The sequence below is a fragment of the Sturnira hondurensis genome, unplaced genomic scaffold (genome assembly GCF_014824575.4).
Source record: "Sturnira hondurensis isolate 20B ecotype Veracruz unplaced genomic scaffold, ASM1482457v3 Scaffold0006413, whole genome shotgun sequence".
Lineage (NCBI taxonomy): Eukaryota > Metazoa > Chordata > Mammalia > Chiroptera > Phyllostomidae > Sturnira > Sturnira hondurensis.
Window position 1 is genome coordinate 29347657 of NW_028079044.1, and position 18164 is coordinate 29365820.

At 41.8% G+C, this 18164-nt stretch overlaps 1 protein-coding gene across 25 annotated transcripts in view; it reads left to right on the forward strand.

Moving 5' to 3' along the window:
- RIMS2 (regulating synaptic membrane exocytosis 2) overlaps positions 1-17889 on the forward strand; it is a 464240-nt gene extending 446351 nt beyond the window's left edge. For all 25 annotated transcript variants that reach the window (XM_037048350.1, XM_037048347.1, XM_037048351.1 and 22 more), the window contains 5 exons: positions 9022-9163; positions 12735-12847; positions 13178-13279; positions 14525-14664; positions 15073-17889. In XM_037048350.1, coding sequence (XP_036904245.1) covers positions 9022-9163; positions 12735-12847; positions 13178-13279; positions 14525-14664; positions 15073-15291 — 716 coding nt within the window. In that variant the 3' untranslated portion in view covers positions 15292-17889. The remainder of the gene's footprint in view (positions 1-9021; positions 9164-12734; positions 12848-13177; positions 13280-14524; positions 14665-15072) is intronic.
- Positions 17890-18164: the final 275 nt, after the last annotated feature.

Genomic DNA, 18164 nt, shown 5'->3' on the forward strand with positions numbered 1-18164 from the left:
TGAGCTACACCAGCCAGGGCACCAACTGGTGTTTACCAGTTGGTATTCCCACCAATAAAGAATGACGGTGGTTTCTATTCCTTCCACGTCCTTGCCTGCGTTCAGTGTTGTCATTGTTCTGGATTTTGGCCATTCTAACAGGTGTGTAGTGGTATCTCACTGTTTTAATTTGCATCTATCTCCCTAATGACATATGTGGAGTACCTTTTCATATGTTTTTTTTTTTTTGCCATCTGGATATTTTACTTGTTGAGGTATCTGTTACAGTATTTGGCCCATTTTTTAGTCAGGTGGTTTCTTTATTGTTGAGTGTAAAGAATCACTTATGGATTTCAGATAACAGTTTGCTATCTGCTGTCTTTTACAAATATTTTTTCCAGTTGGCTTGTCATCTCATTATCCTAGCCGTGTGTGTTACAGAACAAAACTTTTTAATCTTAATGAAGTCCAGCTTATCAGTTCTTTCTTTCATGATCATGCCATTGGTGTTGCAACTAAAAAGTCATTGCCATACCCAAGGTCATCTAGGTTTTTTCCTGTGTTATCTTCCCAGAGTTTTATGGTTTTGCATTTTCCATTTAGGTCTGTGGTCGGTTTTGAGTTGAAGGTTGTGAAGTCTGCCTCTAGATTCATTTTTTTTTTGCACGTGAATGTCCAGTTCCAGCCCCATTTGTTGATAAAACTACCTTTTCTCCATTGTATTGTTCATGCTTCTTTTTCAACATCAGTTAACTCTATTTATGTGGGTTTATGTTTATGTTTGAATTTTATCATAAATGTGTGTTGCCATTATGTTCATGAAGTCAGAATTTAGCAATAAAATGGACATTTTTATGTTTTTTATGAGAGAACAAGAAAGCATGAATGATTTGAATCCCAACAATATTAATGAAACAATTTAAGTTTATTTGAACATGCAGGGAGAACATGAGACAAATTTTCAAGTCACTGAATACTCTTGAATTAAAAGTTAGTTTCCAAAATACGAAATGAAAATGGAAGCCAGCATGCTCTGAGAAACAAGAACAGGCTTTCACACTGTTAGAGTTTGGGTCCAGTCTCACCTGTATCACTTGCCAGCTGTGTGACTTGGGCAATTTCTTCCTTCATCTAAGGAGTGACAGTGGTAATAACCACTGCACAATACTGTTAGGAGGGCTAGACAGGTGGATTTTATATCCCAAGTGTTTCATAATAAGTCAAGAAGCAATAGCTCTTTTTTCTTTCTTTATTTACAATTTATTAATTGAATTTTTCCCAACTTTCATTATGAAATATTTTAAACATACAAAAAAAGGACCAGTGCAATGCACATCCACTATATTGACTGACGGATTTGTAGTTGACTTTGTCTTCCCTATCTCTGCCCTCCTCTTCCCTTCACACACACATTTACACAGACAACGCACTAAAACAGTGTGTAGCCTTGTGGGCATTGGGGAGTAGGCCGCAGATTTCATACCTCGCTGTGCGTCTCCGAATTGGTTTTTACAAATTACATAAACAGTTAAGATTATCAAAAACTCTATCATCTAATATTCCATATTTAGTTTTCTTCAGTTATCTCAAAAATGTTTTTATAGCTTTTTATTGTGTTGTCTGTCTCCTAAATCCAGGATCTAGTCAAGACTCGTTCATTACATTGGATTGTTTTGTTTAATCTGAAACAGTACTTGCATCTTTCCTGACTCTCCCTTTTGAAGAGAACAGACAAAGGTACCTTACACCATAGAATATCCAACCGTCTGGATTTCTATCTCCACAAAGAGCCCAAGGAGATACGATGACTAAGTGTGACATCGTGGATCAGGGGGAAAACACTTCACGTAGAAAGGAAATCTAAACAGAGGAAATTAGGTGGAATTTAATGTACCATCTTAAAGAAAATCTAAAACTGTTCTAAAGTGGAAAGTTTATTTTAAATTATTTCAATGTGTTTAGAATATGAATCTGAAGTGTAAAAACAGTTATTCAAATTTCTTAAATTATCCTTATAAGACAAAAGCCATGGAGGCAGCTATGAAATCGAATATCAAACTCAGAGTTTTTGTTAACAGAATGGTATTCAAAATAGGCAGTATTTTAATAACATTGAAAAAAAGGGAAAATTATAAAAACTTAAAGCCTCTTAGTTATATGGAAATGGAATATTATCTTATGGCTATTGTTTGTGTACCTGTTAAATAGGTTAGGTTGGTTGTAGTAATAAAAATCAAAATGCTCAGTGGCTTCATACAAAAAACTTCATGTCTCTCTTTAGCTGCATGTCCAATGAGAGTCCTACTTGCAGCTCTACTTAGGGACCAGGGCTGATGGAGGCACGGGTTGCCATCTGCTTCCACAGATAGCAAGGGGACTGGGTAGTCACACAGCTGCTGAAGCTTCTGCCCTGGGGTTACAGGGCCCAGTTTTGCTCACGTTTCATTGGCCGAGTAAGTCACATGACCCCACTTTGCTTGGGGGGGGGTGAATATATTTAAACAGCCCTCATATCTACATAATTATGACCTCTGCTTGTAGTTAACTGTATTATAGTTTTTAACCATATAACTTTCACAATAGTTGTAACAAAGCTATTGGAATAAATGAATTTGTGTTAAACTCTGAAACAATTTTACAAATGAACTGTTGGTTTTTATTAAATTTTATTTTACTTTAATTGTTGGTGCAAATTCTGGATTAGCCCCAAAGAAATTGTTAGGTATTTGTTCCCATTTTGTTCAGACTTTCAGAGATTTGCATTATATTCATTATAGTTAGAAGCTCTAATAAACATAAATATAAGTACACAAGCTTTTATACACAAAAATAGTATCCACATATTGAAATCTTGCAGGAAAAAATAGGTAAATAAATCAGCCACTTTCATGTCTTGATATAAAATCTATAGAACCCGTGCATGGGAAGTTATGGCCACACTGGCCACCAGGGAGTTTGGGGAAAGTCCTGGAGGCAATTCTTACGCTTGAACCTTTGAGGAACAGAGGAGCAAGGTGGAAGAGAGTTAAAGTGCAATTTGAGATTATTACAGGTTCTTAAAGATGAAAATCTCCTACTGAAGAGGAAGTAGTCACTCTGGACCTCAGCTTGCTGTTGCTTCAGTGAACGGGAACGTAAATCACAAAGGTGCACTGGATCCCTAAGACAGCTTGTGAAGTTCGATGAGTCATTAATTTCAGGAGTTCTAGTTTTAGGTCATCTTTGAACTCTTTAAATATAATACAAATGGCTTCTCTAAATTATACTTACTCTGGAAAAGGTAATTTTGAGTAAAATGTAAAAATAGTACCTTATTAACTCAAAGAACATGAACTAGGATCGAAACTAAAAATTAAAGTCAGTTTTCAGAATCTACCAACCCATCAATCCCTGTGTCCACATTGACATCAAGAAAATGTGGACTCTGGAGTAAGTGTGTCTGCAACAGGAGATGAGACCTTCCCGGCGAGAGCAAATGAGGAGGGGCTCTGTGGGGAGACAAGGTTTGGAAAGAGGTCGCCATGACTTTTAGTTAGGTATTTCATTGTGAGCTTTGTCTTGGGGCTTAGGAGAGTTTCCAGATTGTAGGTAGCAAAGAGGACGTTCTGGTTTTTATTTGAAGTCACTCAGGGCTTTCCAGTTTTCCAATATTGTGAGGGAACTGGCCCTTTGGGAGCTCATTTAATCAAGGGGCTTTGAATGCAGCGGGTATCAAGTAAATGAGTCATCAGACTAAGCTGAGCAAACTGACTGGACGTCCCTGTGTTCAGCTTGCTCTCGTACCGCTTTGCAAGTCAAGAACCTGATTTTTAGCTGCAGGCATCTTCTCCAAATGCTCGTTGGCTTAAAATACCTAATAGGAGAGTTAGTGGTTCAAGGGCTCTAACACAATCTGGGCTTAGTTTACCTGAGTACTTGTCAAACACACACACACACACACTGTACATGTATATGTAAGTGTGGAGGGTAAGTGTATATGAACTTTTAAAAAATATATACACTTTTTAATTGTAGCTGTTGAATCACTAAATGTTGAATTCTTACAAATAATTTCAGTTGGTCCACTCCTATGGTTGCAATAAATTATTTTCACAGATCTCTCCATTAAAAATTACCTAAAAAATTACTTATTGTTAATTACCAGTTATCACAAGTTTAGCAGCTTAAAGCAACCTCCATTTATTAGTTCACAGCTATGTAGGTTGCATGTGCCATGGCTGGGTTTCTTGCTTAGGAATCACGAGGCTGAAATCAAGGTGTTGGCTGGGCGGAGTTCTGGTCTGGAGGCTCTGGAAGGTAATCTTTTCCAGCTTCACTCAGGTGGTGGCCCAATCCAGTCCCCTGCAGCCATAAGACTTGGGGTCCTGTTTACTTGCAGTCCGTCAGCAGCTGGGAGCTGCTCTCAGGCCCTTTCTGCAGAGGCCCCTCCACCTTCAAGCCAGCAGCAAAAGACACTCAATCCTCCTGGTGTTTCAGGTCTTCCCTGCAGACTCTTCTGGAACCTTCCAGAGAAAGCACTCTGCTTTTAAGGGACTCATGTGGCTATGTTAGGCCTGCTCAGATTATCTCCACACCTTTACACTGACTGATTAGTAACCTTCATCACATCTGCAAAATCCCTTTTCCATGTAAAGTAACAGAATCAATAGGCCATCTTAGAATTCTGCCAGCCACTTCCACCTTATGGAGACATTTGGTGTTTCGTAGATGCAGTTTTCAGGCTGAGTAACATGACAGCATTTGAAACACTAAATGTGAATCACTGTAATAAATTATATTTAGGTTGCTATTTCTATTGTGAGTGTGATGCAAAGGATTTGTGGTACTGAGAAATACTTTTTAAGTGTCTGCAAATGTATCAGATAAAAAAGTACATTTAAAAGACATGTTTTAAAGAGCTCTTATCAGTGCCCAGCATGTTGCCTGGAATTGTTTGGTTCTATCAGGTGATCGTGAGTAGCATTTTCTTCCTTAATATACGCTGTCAATCATGGCGTTAGCCACGCACTAATGATGCCAACTCCGAGAATTCGGAGCTGAAAGACATCGGAGATCACCTGTCACCCTTCCCTGCCCCTGCCTTTGTTTTGTAAGTGAGGAGCCAGGGTCTGAGAGGGGATGAGACTCAGGAGGCTCAGAGACAGCCCAGAATGCCTGTTTACTGATTCCCTATCTGCTAGGAGTAGTAACAGTGCCATTAATTGAAGATTTTCTGTGTATCAGATACTATCCTAAGCACTCTAAATTTATTATTTTCTTTAATCACAAATATTCTGTGAGATAGACATCATTATCATCATCGCCATTTCAGTTTGAGAAAACTGAGTCATGGAGAGGGAAACTTAATCACTGTCATCCAGCCTGTACATGGGGAGTGGGAGTTCAGAGAGAAGCAGTTTGATACCTGGACCTGACCTCTTCACTGAGCTCTGCTCTTCCACACACCCTCCCCACCGCCCCACCCCACCTGCTTCTAACAGGGCCTTTCATATTCCATGCAGAGTTAGTTAGCAGCATCTCCATTGACTGGGGCGCAGGCTACCCCTTGGTCATATTCTGACAGCAAATCCAGGAATAGCAGAGAATTTGAAGTCTGAACTGCACAAACTGCGGTTCTGCCCTTTTCTGTGTGGCTTCAGGGAGTTGTGTGCCCCCCTGGGGACTTGGATGCTGTGTTTGTAAAATGGGATTGTTAAGAGTTGTTCTGAAGAGGATGTGTGTAAAGAGCAATCTGTAAACAAAAGGATGACGTACTCTTTGACAAATGGTAGCTGGTTCTCGCAGCACATTTTCTCCGCTTTTGCTGTGATGCAGTCAGACTACATGAAAAACGGTAGATCTTTGACATTGCAAAGGCTGTGTCCTGAGACCCTTAGGGGTCTCACCACTTTTGAAAGTCATGGTTCCTGCACATAACCTCGTTCCTCATTTTCAGACTTAACGGAAGTTGTACATCTCACTGGATGGTGATTGCTAACAGGGCATCCGTCACAGGAAGTGAGCAGTAAATTGGCTGCGGGGAGAGGCCAGGCCTCAGCCCTCAGCCTGGCTGCCTCCCACCATCCTAGCACTGTCCGTGATTCCAGGTCACACCTGCACAATTTTTTAAAACTTTTTCCCCCAAGATTTAATTTATTTTTAGAGAGAGGGGAAGGGAGGGTGAAAGAGGGGGAGAGAAATGTCATTCTGTGGCTGCCTCTCTAGTGCCCTCCCACTGGGGACCTGGCCTGCAACCCTTTGGCTCTCAGGCAGCACTCAATCCAGTGAGCCACACCAGGCAGGTTTTTTGGTTGTTTTTTGTTTTTTTTTTTCACTTTTTGATGTGGTCATTTGGGCATCTACGCTTTATCCCCATCCTTTTTTAAAAACATTTTATCCTTTTTGTTTTATGAATTTTGTGCTACACCATTCAAAAATAAATTGCAGATAAATAACATTCCAGGTGTAAATACTTCAGCATATATCTTGTAATGATGAGGATATTTTTTATAATATTTGCCATTATCTACCTAGGAAAATTAATAATTTTCTTCTCCCATTTAATATCCAGTCTGTATTCAAATTTTCCCTACATGTCTAAAATTGATTTTAAAGTACTTTGCTTTTATGGTGTCTTGTTTCTAATTATTTCCCCTAAAATAAACCACTCACTCATAGCATTTAATAATTATATCTCTGTGATATCTTTAAGTCTGGAACAATTCACCTATCTTGTTTGTTTGTGTTTATGATATTAATTATTTTAAGAGATTAAACCAATTCTCTTATACAAAAAATATGTTCTGGGTTTGTCTGATTTTTTTTGTTGTTGTGTCATTTGTGTTCTTGCTCTCTCTTCTGTGTTTTTGAAAACTAGAAGTTGCTTCCAAAGACCTAATGAGAAACAGGCTGCATATTTTTATTTGAAACAACTCGATAGGTGATGCTATGTAGTTGGTATCAGGAAGCACATGTTCGCCCCCCCCAGTAGTGCCGAGTTTGAGCACTTGACAGCCAGGTGTCCTGGGGCTGAAGTATGTTTTTCTTTAACAAGAAGAACTAATCTGCGGGATGATTTTATTTTATTTCTGGCTTGTATGAATACCCAATGATATTTGCATCCAACCGTGTGCGTTTTTTGAATCATTTATTTCCTTGGAGGTTACAAATTGGTGACTTGAAAATTTATTTATTGCTTTTACATTTCTTAACTGGCACTCCTGTGGGAAGAAGAGCTTTCTCTCCTTAGTGGAGGGTGCTTTATACCATCTTAAGGCCATATCAGTACAACATGTTTATTATCAATTGTCTAAAATATCAGCCTTGGATAATGGAACTGAGTTGGAAATGAGTCTTAGGTTTTATTTTGTATATACTTTTTAAAGCATTTTGATGAACACTNGGTGTCCTGGGGGTGAAGTATGTTTTTCTTTAACAAGAAGAACTAATCTGCAGGATGATTTTATTTTATTTCTGGCTTGTATGAATACCCAATATTTGCATCCAACCGTGTGCGTTTTTTGAATCATTTATTTCCTTGGAGGTTACAAATTGGTGACTTGAAAATTTATTTATTCCTTTCACATTTCTTAACTGGCACTCCTGTGGGACGAAGAGCTTTCTCTCCTTAGTGGAGGGTGCTTTATACCATCTTAAGGCCATATCAGTACAACATGTTTATTATCAATTGTCTAAAATATCAGCCTTGGATAATGGAACTGAGTTGGAAATGAGTCTTAGGTTTTATTTTGTATATACTTTTTAAAGCATTTTGATGAACACTAGAGTCGGAATAGATGAAATTTAAAGCAGTGTTTCAAAATGGTAAACAAATATTGTAAGAGGCTTGCTGAAAAAGATTTCAATAAGTCACTGGCAGTGTCAGCAAATATTTATTGATCTAAAATGAAATTATTAATAGTAGGCATTAAAAGGGCTTATTAAGACCCCCAAGAAAGCTAATGACATGCATGGTCAATCCCAATAAATATTTAGACCTAATAAGAAGTAAATTATTGCCAGTAAGTCGGACCATTGCCCTGTTGCTAGGGTGATAGTAGTGTATCACCCTAGCAACAGGGCAATGGTCCGACTTACTCATTTCCACCTATATCGGCTCCACCTCCCATCATGCAAAGCCTCCTAGAATGTGGGCTCAGTTTCTTGTCTGACCTCCCCCCTCATTACCACTCCACATTGGCTGAGTGTTTGCACATCCCTCTGCTCCCGTCGTCATGCTAATCTGTACACCTTTATCCATGCCGTTTCCCTCAGCGAAAGCACTCTCTTCTTCCTGCTTCTTGGGTCCAGATCTGCCCATTCTGCAAGCTCCGCTCAGATTCCCCACCCACCCTCTATGAAAACGCCCCCTCCTCCCCAGCGTTTCAGGTAGCACTTCTATTTCGGTCAGGTCTGTGGTACTTGGCTCAGCTTCCTATTTGCAGGACACAACTGACCAAAAATTAAAAAGCTCTGTTTGCATAGCATTGCTGGGTTTTTATATTCCTTTGAGAATCTCTCTGGAAGTTTCCAACAGATGTGAAACTGTTATCAAACAGGGCTGTCTCCTTTGTGTGGCTTGCTTTGCCTTCCAGTATCAATCACCCTACAAAAATAGGTTTTCATGAAAGTTAAGGCTGCAATTGAGTATTGCCACCTCTTCTTTGGAGAGAATGTGAAGGCTTAGTTCTTCTACTGTGACAAAAAGAAAGAAAAAGAAAAAGACAGGTATAAATTAATCTTGTATTTAAATATTACAATAAAAACAAAGCTTATTTTATTTTCCGTAGGTTCAACCTTTCTGTTCCTTTTGTTACCAAGTTGAACACTGTTTTAAATGGAAATAAAACAATGGTATTTTGTGCTTCTTGAAGACTTGAAGCAAATTTTCATCCCACTCAACAAGACACTGTTTCAAAGACCTTTTCTTTCTTTCTCCTTGATAAGAGCACTTTGTGTTTGCACAGTTGTTTTCTGGTGAGAACCTCCAAGTGCTGGTTCCTATTTCTTGTCACCAGGTGGTGATGACAAAGCTCTTGCCCCTTTTGTTTTGTGTCTGTGCAGAAGCAGGGGGGAAGAAGCTGCGGAGCACTGTGCAGAGGAGTACAGAGACGGGCCTGGCGGTGGAAATGAGGAACTGGATGACCCGACAGGCGAGCCGGGAGTCTACGGATGGCAGCATGAACAGCTACAGCTCGGAGGGAAAGTGAGTGGGGCTGGCCGTGACCCTTGCCCTCTGCGCTTCGCCTCTCCACTCTCACAAAACCGAGCTCCCACTCTCCTTAGCACCTCCTTAATTTTCCCTGGCTCGTGTGCTGCGAAGGGGACTTTTGCTCAGCTGCCCCTGAGAATTGTGACATATCTGGCTTTTCATATCAAGGGAAATAGGTGTGCAGATAAAATGTCTTGCTTTAATGGCAAGGTGCTAAAATGTGACTTTTTCACAGTGCGTGCAAATAAGAATTTTCCCCAGCTTGAAATAATACACATAAAAAGCACAAAAGTAATAAGCACTCACGCCATGCTCTGTGAACAGTGCTGGTTTTTAAACTTTTTGATTTAAGAGTTACTACTGAAAAGTATGGAATACCAATACGTACTCTGTTCCATGCAGTAACAAGCAGTTGGGATAAATGTAATTAGACAAAAAGGAATCGGTCTAATCCCAAGAATCAGCAAGCCTTTCCTGCGTGGTTATCATGTAGCTTCCCCTCGAATCATCCGTACCTGAGCTATTTTTAAAGCATTATGAAGATCGTGTAGCCTCATCACCAAGAAACTAACAGTGTTAGCAGCTGCAGATCAGTAGACAGGAGCGTCGATGACATTAGTAGAGGAGAACGGGGCTTCCCGACCTCACCCTGCTGCGTCAGATGTTTCCACAGCATCTGCGTGGCAGCCCACAGGTGTGGCCACAGGCACCTCGGGCAAGTACCATGGTGTGCCCTCTGGGTCACCTGCCTGGCGCGATTATATAAATGCAAAGGATGTGCATGGTTTCCATGCATTTATGAATAAGGTTATGTGGGATACTTATAGAAACGTGAAAATGTTTGGATTAACTGTGTATTTGGAAATGAAGGTTGGGGCAGAAATAGATTTGGTGTTAAGGATGCCTCAAGAGAGATGGAGAATCGAGTAAAAAATAAATGCACACTGCAAAGCACAACGTCACACACGTTTGGGGTATTGAACTTTTCACACTGGCCCCTGCACTTCAGATGTTCACAGTCTTACTGGAGAACTGCTATGAACACTCGGAGATTCATTCACCAGAGAGAGCCCAGAATTTCTGGTGTCCTGGGCACTGTGCTGTGGGTTGGGGGTACGAGCCATGCAAGGGATCCAGGTTGGTTGGTGGTGAAGACCATGGGCATTACAACCCCATAGGCTTCAGTTCTCATCTGGTGGTTGTTGGGGTGGGGCCGGGGGTGGTACTATAGAAACTCAAGAGAGTTTCTAGGCTTCATTTTAATTAAATGATTGAGCTTAGCAAGTATCCACTAAGTGCTGCCGGCACCCCAGGTACAGTTCTAGGTGCCGGAGATGTAACAGTGGACAGAACAGGAGAAGAGAAACAAGCTCTCCCTTCACCAGACTTACAGTGTAGCAGACAAGGCAGCCCTTAGGTAAACTGCAGATTTAGACTGGGTAGTGTAAGCTCTCAGGTGAAAAACAAAGAAAGGGAGAGAGGTGATAGAGGGTGTGGGTGGGGTTTCATGTGGGGTAGACAGCGAAGGGACACATTGAAGTAAAAATCTGAAGGAAGTGGGCGAACATCTGGCTACTGAAGGAGGAACGTTCCATGCAGAAGCAGTACGGAGCCCCTGGGGCAGGAGCCGCCTGGCGTCAGCAAGGGAAGGTGGTCCTGTGGAGGAAGGACGAGAGCAGGAGCAGACTGGGAGTCAGCATGTGGTGAGCTGGCGCGGGCAGTTTGTGCCACCTTTACATGGTATTGAAAGACATTGCTTTTACTCTGAGGGGGCTGAGAAATCAATGGAGGGTGTTGAGCAGAGGCCTGACAGCTGTGAGATGGTTCTGAGTGCTGTGGGGGCCGAGAACTGCTGTGGCAACAGGGAGATCCATCAGAAAGCTATAGCAGAAATGCAGAAGACGGGAAATGATGGCTCGGACCAGAGTGGTAGCGTTAGTGAGGTCAGATTCCAGGTGCATTTTGATAGTAGAACCAATAATATTTGTTGATGCATTTGATGTGACTAATGAGAGAAAGAGAGGGTATTCGTTTTCTATGGCTGCCATAACAAAAGACCCCAAGACTAGGTGGCTTAAACAACAGAAATCTATTTTCTCATAGTTCTGGATTAAGATCAAGGAGTCAGCAGGGTTTTCTCCCAAGGCCTCTCCCCTTGCCTTGCAGGTGGTCGTCTTCTCGCCCAGGCCTCACTTGCTCTTCCCTCTGTGGGTGCGCGTCTCTGGTATCCTTATAAGAAGAGACACGTCATATTAGATTAAGGCCCCAGCCTTATGACCCCATTCAATCTCAAGTACCTCTTTAAAGGCCCTGTCTCCATATAGTCATCCTGGGGATTAAGGCTTCACTGTATCGATTGCAGCGATGGGGGTGGGGGGTGGCACACATTTCTATCTATAACAAAAAGGAAAGACAACTCTGAGCTTGAATAATTGGAAGAATGAAATTGCAGGTTGACACGGTGACCCTCTGAGGGGAACAGAGTTAGAGGTTGGTTTGTTTGGGATTTGGGACAAGTTATATATCAGTTTGCCATTAGATGTCCAAGCAGATATGTTGACCGAGCAGTTAGAATACAGGTCTACAGTCCAAGGGAGAGTCCAGACTGGAGGTGTCAACCTAGGTTATATCGGCGCAGATGGTGTTTAAAGCCAGGAGACTGGATGAGATACCGAGGGAATTGGGGCATGAAAATGCTAAGAGGTCAAAGGATGGAGCTCCCAGTGTTCAGCGGCAGAGCTAGTAAAGGAGACTGAGGTGGAGGACCGAAAAGGAGGCCCGACAGGGGAGAGTCTGGGAAACTCGGTGTGGAAAGGGTCTCGGGAAGAAGCAGGGGTTCACTCAGACGGTGCCATTAGAGTGGTGTGAATTAGTGTAGAGTATTAGCAGTCCCATTGACCACTGTGGCTGTTGAGTACCCTTGACCTGAGAAGTTTTAGAGGAGTAGAGAAAAATAGAGCAAGAAAAAGAGCAAGGAAAAACTAGAATTTTAGGGAAGGATGAGAGGAATGAAATCAAAGATGGCACATTGAGACAACTCTTTTTCTGGAAGTTTGAGGAGAGGAGAAACAGGGTGGTCGCAGGAGAGGGGGGTGGGATTAGGGAAGGGATTTCTTTCACAGTGGAAGACATAGTGGTATGTTTGTGTGCTGGTGGGAGTGATCCCAAAAAGTGTCTTCATCTGTAACATGGGTTGAATAATAGAACCTATCTGATAGTGCAGCCAAGATGATTAAATGTGGTGATGCCAGTTACGGAGGAAGTTCGCTGTGTACTGAGTGCCACCGCAAGAAGTCACAGTCCGTGTCTCCAGACGAAAGAGAGGGACACAGACAGAGGCCTGCAGTCCAGTGTGGCCGGTGCTCCTGCTGACAGACATGGACCACTAGAGGATAAGGAGGGCGAGCCAGGGGAGGTGGAGCGGGGTGTCAGGATCCAATTAATGTCAGTGGCCACAGAGTGCTACTAAATGCTCCTGGCCCGATAGGGGGCCACAGGGAAACCTGAGCTGCCTGAATGCAACCAGGGCTTCAGGGTTTAATACCATACGTCATTTTGCTTCTAGTTTGATTTTCCCCGGTGTCCGCTTGGCCTCTGACAGCCAGTTCAGCGACTTTCTGGACGGCCTCGGCCCTGCCCAGCTGGTGGGGCGTCAGACTCTGGCTACACCTGCAATGGGTAAGAATTTCTGTCACCTGGTCTTGTTGTTTTTCTTTTAGATTGTTGAAAAGCACATTCTCTAGTTTCCCAGGATTTTTCACAGTATCATCAGCAGAAATGAGTATTTTATATTTTAGCAGTTAAAAACATCTTCCAACTAAATTTTTTCCATTTCATTTATATGCTTTTTAAAGCGAGATATCATTGGTAAAATTCTAAATATATATGAATCTGAGATAATAAGTGGGAAGGATAAAGGGGTGGTCAGCCAGGACCTTTGGCAAAGCATGTTTCTTGCTGCACTTGTCTATGACTAAGTCCTGTTTGTCTCTCCTCACACATTATTAGGTGACATCCAGGTAGGAATGATGGACAAAAAGGGACAGTTGGAGGTGGAGATCATTCGGGCACGTGGCCTTGTTGTAAAACCAGGTTCCAAGACACTGCCAGGTAAAAAGCAGAAGAGATCTGTCTATTATTGCTCAAGTGGACTGGTGGGCACAGCATGCATTGTTAAATGAGTACCTGTGTAGTAGAAACCACTGCAAAATGAAAACTGCTGCGCTTAGGTAACTCATTTTGCACAACATGTCCAGAAGTAGTTTCTGTTCTTGTTAGCTGGTGTTTTGTATTGTTCTTCAGTTTACCTGGAACTTCAGAACTTTCCTTGGGAACCCTTAGGGTCCTGGAATTAGAATAAAAATAGATACAGGCCCAAAGTAGCATCAGCCAATGTACACAGGACATTGTCAGTGTAAGACCTTCACTTCCTGACGTTTGTGTGGAGAGAGAGACTGGCGCCAAGGCGCCAATAGCGTGGGAAGTGCCAGACCCCAGCTGCTCTGTGCAGACGTGTGCGTCATCAGATCCGATGTACAGAACAGTTCTCAGGAGCCTGAAACTTGGTTTCTCACCTCACACCTCTGCTGGCTGGTTGTAATTTTGAATCTCTTAACTTTGCCATCCTTGCAAAAATTCTGAATTATAATGTATATGACCTATTGTACAACCTTGCAGTAGTGATTAAGGCAAGTGTGTGGAGGAAGGTCTTGGAGCAAGTCACGCCACTCTGCTATAAAGAATAAAATAATGTCTACATGCACACAAATACTTTTATGAAGAAACAGTTTGTCAGGTAAATTTCTAGCTATGGAATTTATAATTGGTTGCCTCTTCCAGCTAATCGGGGCACATTACATGAAACCTCACCCTGTACCCACACTGCCATCAATAAACAAGCCCTTTTGTATTTACTAAACAAATTTATCCAAAAAACCCCTTTTGAGCAATAAATAAGTGATATGTGGGTGCGGATATAAGTAAAACAATATGGTTCCAAGTATATTTAATTAGACTTAAGTCTTGAACAATGAAAGAGTAAGACTTCACCCTTTGAATGTTATTAGGGACTAGAAGCATTTCACCTCAATTTGATGCAGAGTTCAGATGTATGGAACCAGTTGGTGGCAAAATAGTAATCAGGTCAGAGGCTAGGTCAGCACGGCCCCACACTGCCCGGGTCACTGACGGTGCCCTGTCGTTCACCGAGTGATGCTGATGTGAAGCAGAAAGGCCAGCGACTTCGGCTGCCAGCTCCTCCAGGCTAAGGCTGGCTCGTCGCAGATGTCGCCCAGGAGCTGGGTGTTCGTGACCACAGCTCACCCCTTACCTCTCCTCTGTGTTTTCTGTCCCAAGCACCATATGTAAAGGTGTATCTGCTTGATAACGGAGTCTGTGTGGCCAAAAAGAAGACAAAAGTGGCAAGAAAAACGCTGGAACCCCTGTACCAGCAGCTATTATCTTTCGAAGAAAGTCCCCAAGGGAAAGTTTTACAGGTATTTACTGACTTGTTTATCCCTTACCTAAGAAAACATTTTCATGGGGTCAGACCTTCTACCCAACATCTTTACTTCTGCTATTCTTTCCTGCTCCTCACACCTGAAATTCTTGGGTAGCTTCAAAGCAGTGGCTAGTGCTGTAAAGCTGTAGACCCTGTTGCTTCCTTCAGAGTGAGGTACAGACTTTTGCAAACCGCCATCACGCGTAAACGCCTGTCTTCCTGGACTGCTGTCTGGTTCCACATGTACCCTTGGGCTCCTGTAGTGAGGGACAACCACCCTGTAGTCAGCGCGACTGTTCAACCTGGTGTTTGGTATGAGCACGTGAACTGAATGTATTTTAATTTACAAGCTTTTGTGTACAGGATTATACTGACATTACTCTCCTTTTTATTTCGCCAATAGATCATTGTCTGGGGAGACTATGGCCGCATGGATCACAAATCTTTTATGGGAGTGGCCCAGATACTTTTGGATGAACTGGAGCTATCCAATATGGTGATTGGATGGTACAAACTTTTCCCCCCTTCCTCCCTAGTAGATCCAACCTTGGCCCCTCTGACGAGAAGAGCTTCCCAATCATCTCTGGAAAGTTCAACCGGACCGTCTTACTCTCGTTCATAGCAGCTGTAAAACTGTTGTCATAGCAACCAGCGTTACAAAAAAATCACAGGTCGCTCACCCCGGTAACACTGCATGCTTAATGTTGTGTCTTCTGAGCCTGTTTCTAGGGATACAAAGCGATCCTGTGTTCTCAGAGGAAGTCGCACACATTGTGCCCTGAAGAAGGCCCTCAGGTGAAAGAACAGAGCTATGAAGAACTATCAGGTCCGGAGTTCAATAACACTCAGATTTTGGTCCAACCCGAAGCCATGGATTAATCTCAAAGCATCAGTCAGTTTCATGCAACAAAAGCCCTTTTCAATGGCACCTTTATATTTTTATCGCCCCTTTTTCTTCATTTCTCTTGACCCCAGAGCCCTGCCACGCCACACGAATGGAGCTCTCCAGCCACTAAGCCATGTTACAGGCCAAGGAGCCAAGTCCTAGGAAGCATCCGGCAAAAAGCAGGAGACCAAAGACGCGGTCCGGGACGAACCGGTGGCCCTCCCCTGGACGGCGACCGGGAGCAGCCGGGCCTGCAGGAGCGGCCGGGTCAGAGCTCCAGCGGCGCACCATTCTGTAACGCTAGGACTGTGGGACTCTGGGAAACAGAACTCCGTGGCGACACTGTACTGAATGAAATCAATGAAACTTTTTTTGCATGGACACAGATTAGCTGAATACTTAAATTATTTTCTTGGGGCTGCAACTTGCAAAAAAAGAATAAAAATCAGCCATTTTCAACAATTTATATTATTTTTAAAAATAAATTTCACTAATGCATGGTTTTAAAAAGGGGAGAGAATGCAACAGGGTGATACAAAGACACACCATGTTTATTCTTTAAACTATAAATCATAGTCTGTGTTTTGGCAGACATTACAAATAAAAATACTTTCTAGAAAATACTTAAAATTCTCTTTATGTGACAAGTATATATTCAATTTATTTCCATGTTAAATATACAAATCTAATGAAGTTCAATATGTGCAAATTGTCCACATCTCATTTTTCCCCTCCTCCCTCTCTTAATCCTGTATTTCCTTTCTCCCTTCTGGAGTGAACATCATACTAAAAAACAGTGAGTTTTTGACCTGATACTCTGTTGTACCCCATTTTTAATTCAGAGCTGTAGATGCTCTGAATTTATGGATTTCTCAAGGGAAAAAATATTTAAGAGCTTTCTTTATTTCAAGCATGTTGAAAGGATTTCGCAACATGACTTGGGAGTACGTAAAGTAAGTCAGCATGTGTTTGATAAAGAAGACATTTGAACTTTTGCAATCTGCTGTACAGTGCATGGTGATTTTATTTTCACTTTCAGAATTTAGTTTACAAGAAAATTCCAAATCCATGTGGCCATTGTGATGTCTAATAAATGTATTTTTAGCACCAGCACCATTCAGACGGGGGCTAAAGCATTATTTATAGACAGTCTTAGGTTTCGTTTTTTTAATTCATTAAAGCAATTTCTTTAGCTGATTTCCATTTACTATGTGGATAGAAACACTGCTAAAACTTTGGAGCCCTGAGACACAGCTGTTTATTAATTAATTTTTTCTGTAGTAAATTCAGTTTTGCACAAATTATATTTCTAAAGAAACACAGTAAACAGGAATTTACAACCAACCATTTTAAGGCTCCAATTTTTAGGTGACTCAAAGAAAGTCAGTCTGCCTATTAATTGTTCTTTGAAGCCATCACCAAAAGTACACTCACGAATTGCCCATAGTCACACCCCTGCCTTTGATTTTACAGACGGTCCTTATTACCATCGGGTGGTGATGCAAGGTCAAATTTCTCTTGCGTTCCTTTGTTTAAAGGAAACGTCTCTGGTGAGTGTGGTAAACCACTCACACTTTCTGTTTTTTTATGTACACCGTGATAGCATATCCTTACAGGTTGATTTGCATTTCTTGCAATAACTTTTGAAATCCACATACCATTTGTTTAAACTAATGCCATGCACAAATTTTTTTTTTAATTCAGTGCTGACCATTAAAAACTGTCACGCTTGATATGGTGCAAAAGTTAAAATGAGTATCACGAAAAATGCCTTCTCTTTACGTGGTGCAATATGAACTCACCGAGACTGTGTCTTGGCATCCTGAGAGAGGTGATGGGCCCGGGGAAAGCTGTTCGGAGAGTGAGTAAAACGTCAAACACTGTAGACACTTGTGTACCAGCAGCAATTGGTTTAATAGACCTGTAGTGTCTATACTCTCCCTTAGAGTAAACGTTTACCATTTTCCTGATACTAAGGCACAGTCACATAATCTTTTGTGCATATTCCTATATAAATTATTTCTAATTTTAATAAGAAGGACATGACTGTATGGAATATTTGTACATACTTGTCATTATGCAGTATTTATTTCAAAGTTGGTGGTGTTTTTTTTTAATTTTCACATGTCTGTACCTCGACTTGTGGTTTAGTCATGTAAATAGCACTGCTCCAGTGACCCTCGCTGCCCTGTACATAGTGTGTTTGAAAAGTAAAGGGAATTCCAGTTGGGGAAGAAAAGGGGCAGATTAGTCCTGTAATGAACACCAACTGATGTAAATCAAATTCATTCTGGTGATGGTATTTAACACTTTAAATAAAACATTTTCTTTACAGACGTTGTATGCATGGCTTTCTCCTGCTTCTCCCCCGAACACATCCCCGAGCCTGCTGTGGCCTGTCCCCTGAACCCCACCATTTAAAGCCAGCAAGAGGATCTCCTCTACCTCCCCATAATAGAAGCAGACCGCCGGTCTCAGCAAATAGCCTCAGTAGAGCATTTCCGTAAAGTACTGAAGGATTTCTGCTCAGATCATTAAAACTTGCTAATTAAAAAACAAAACAAAACTTGTTATGGTACTTTCTGATTAAATGACTCAGCAGCTCCCAG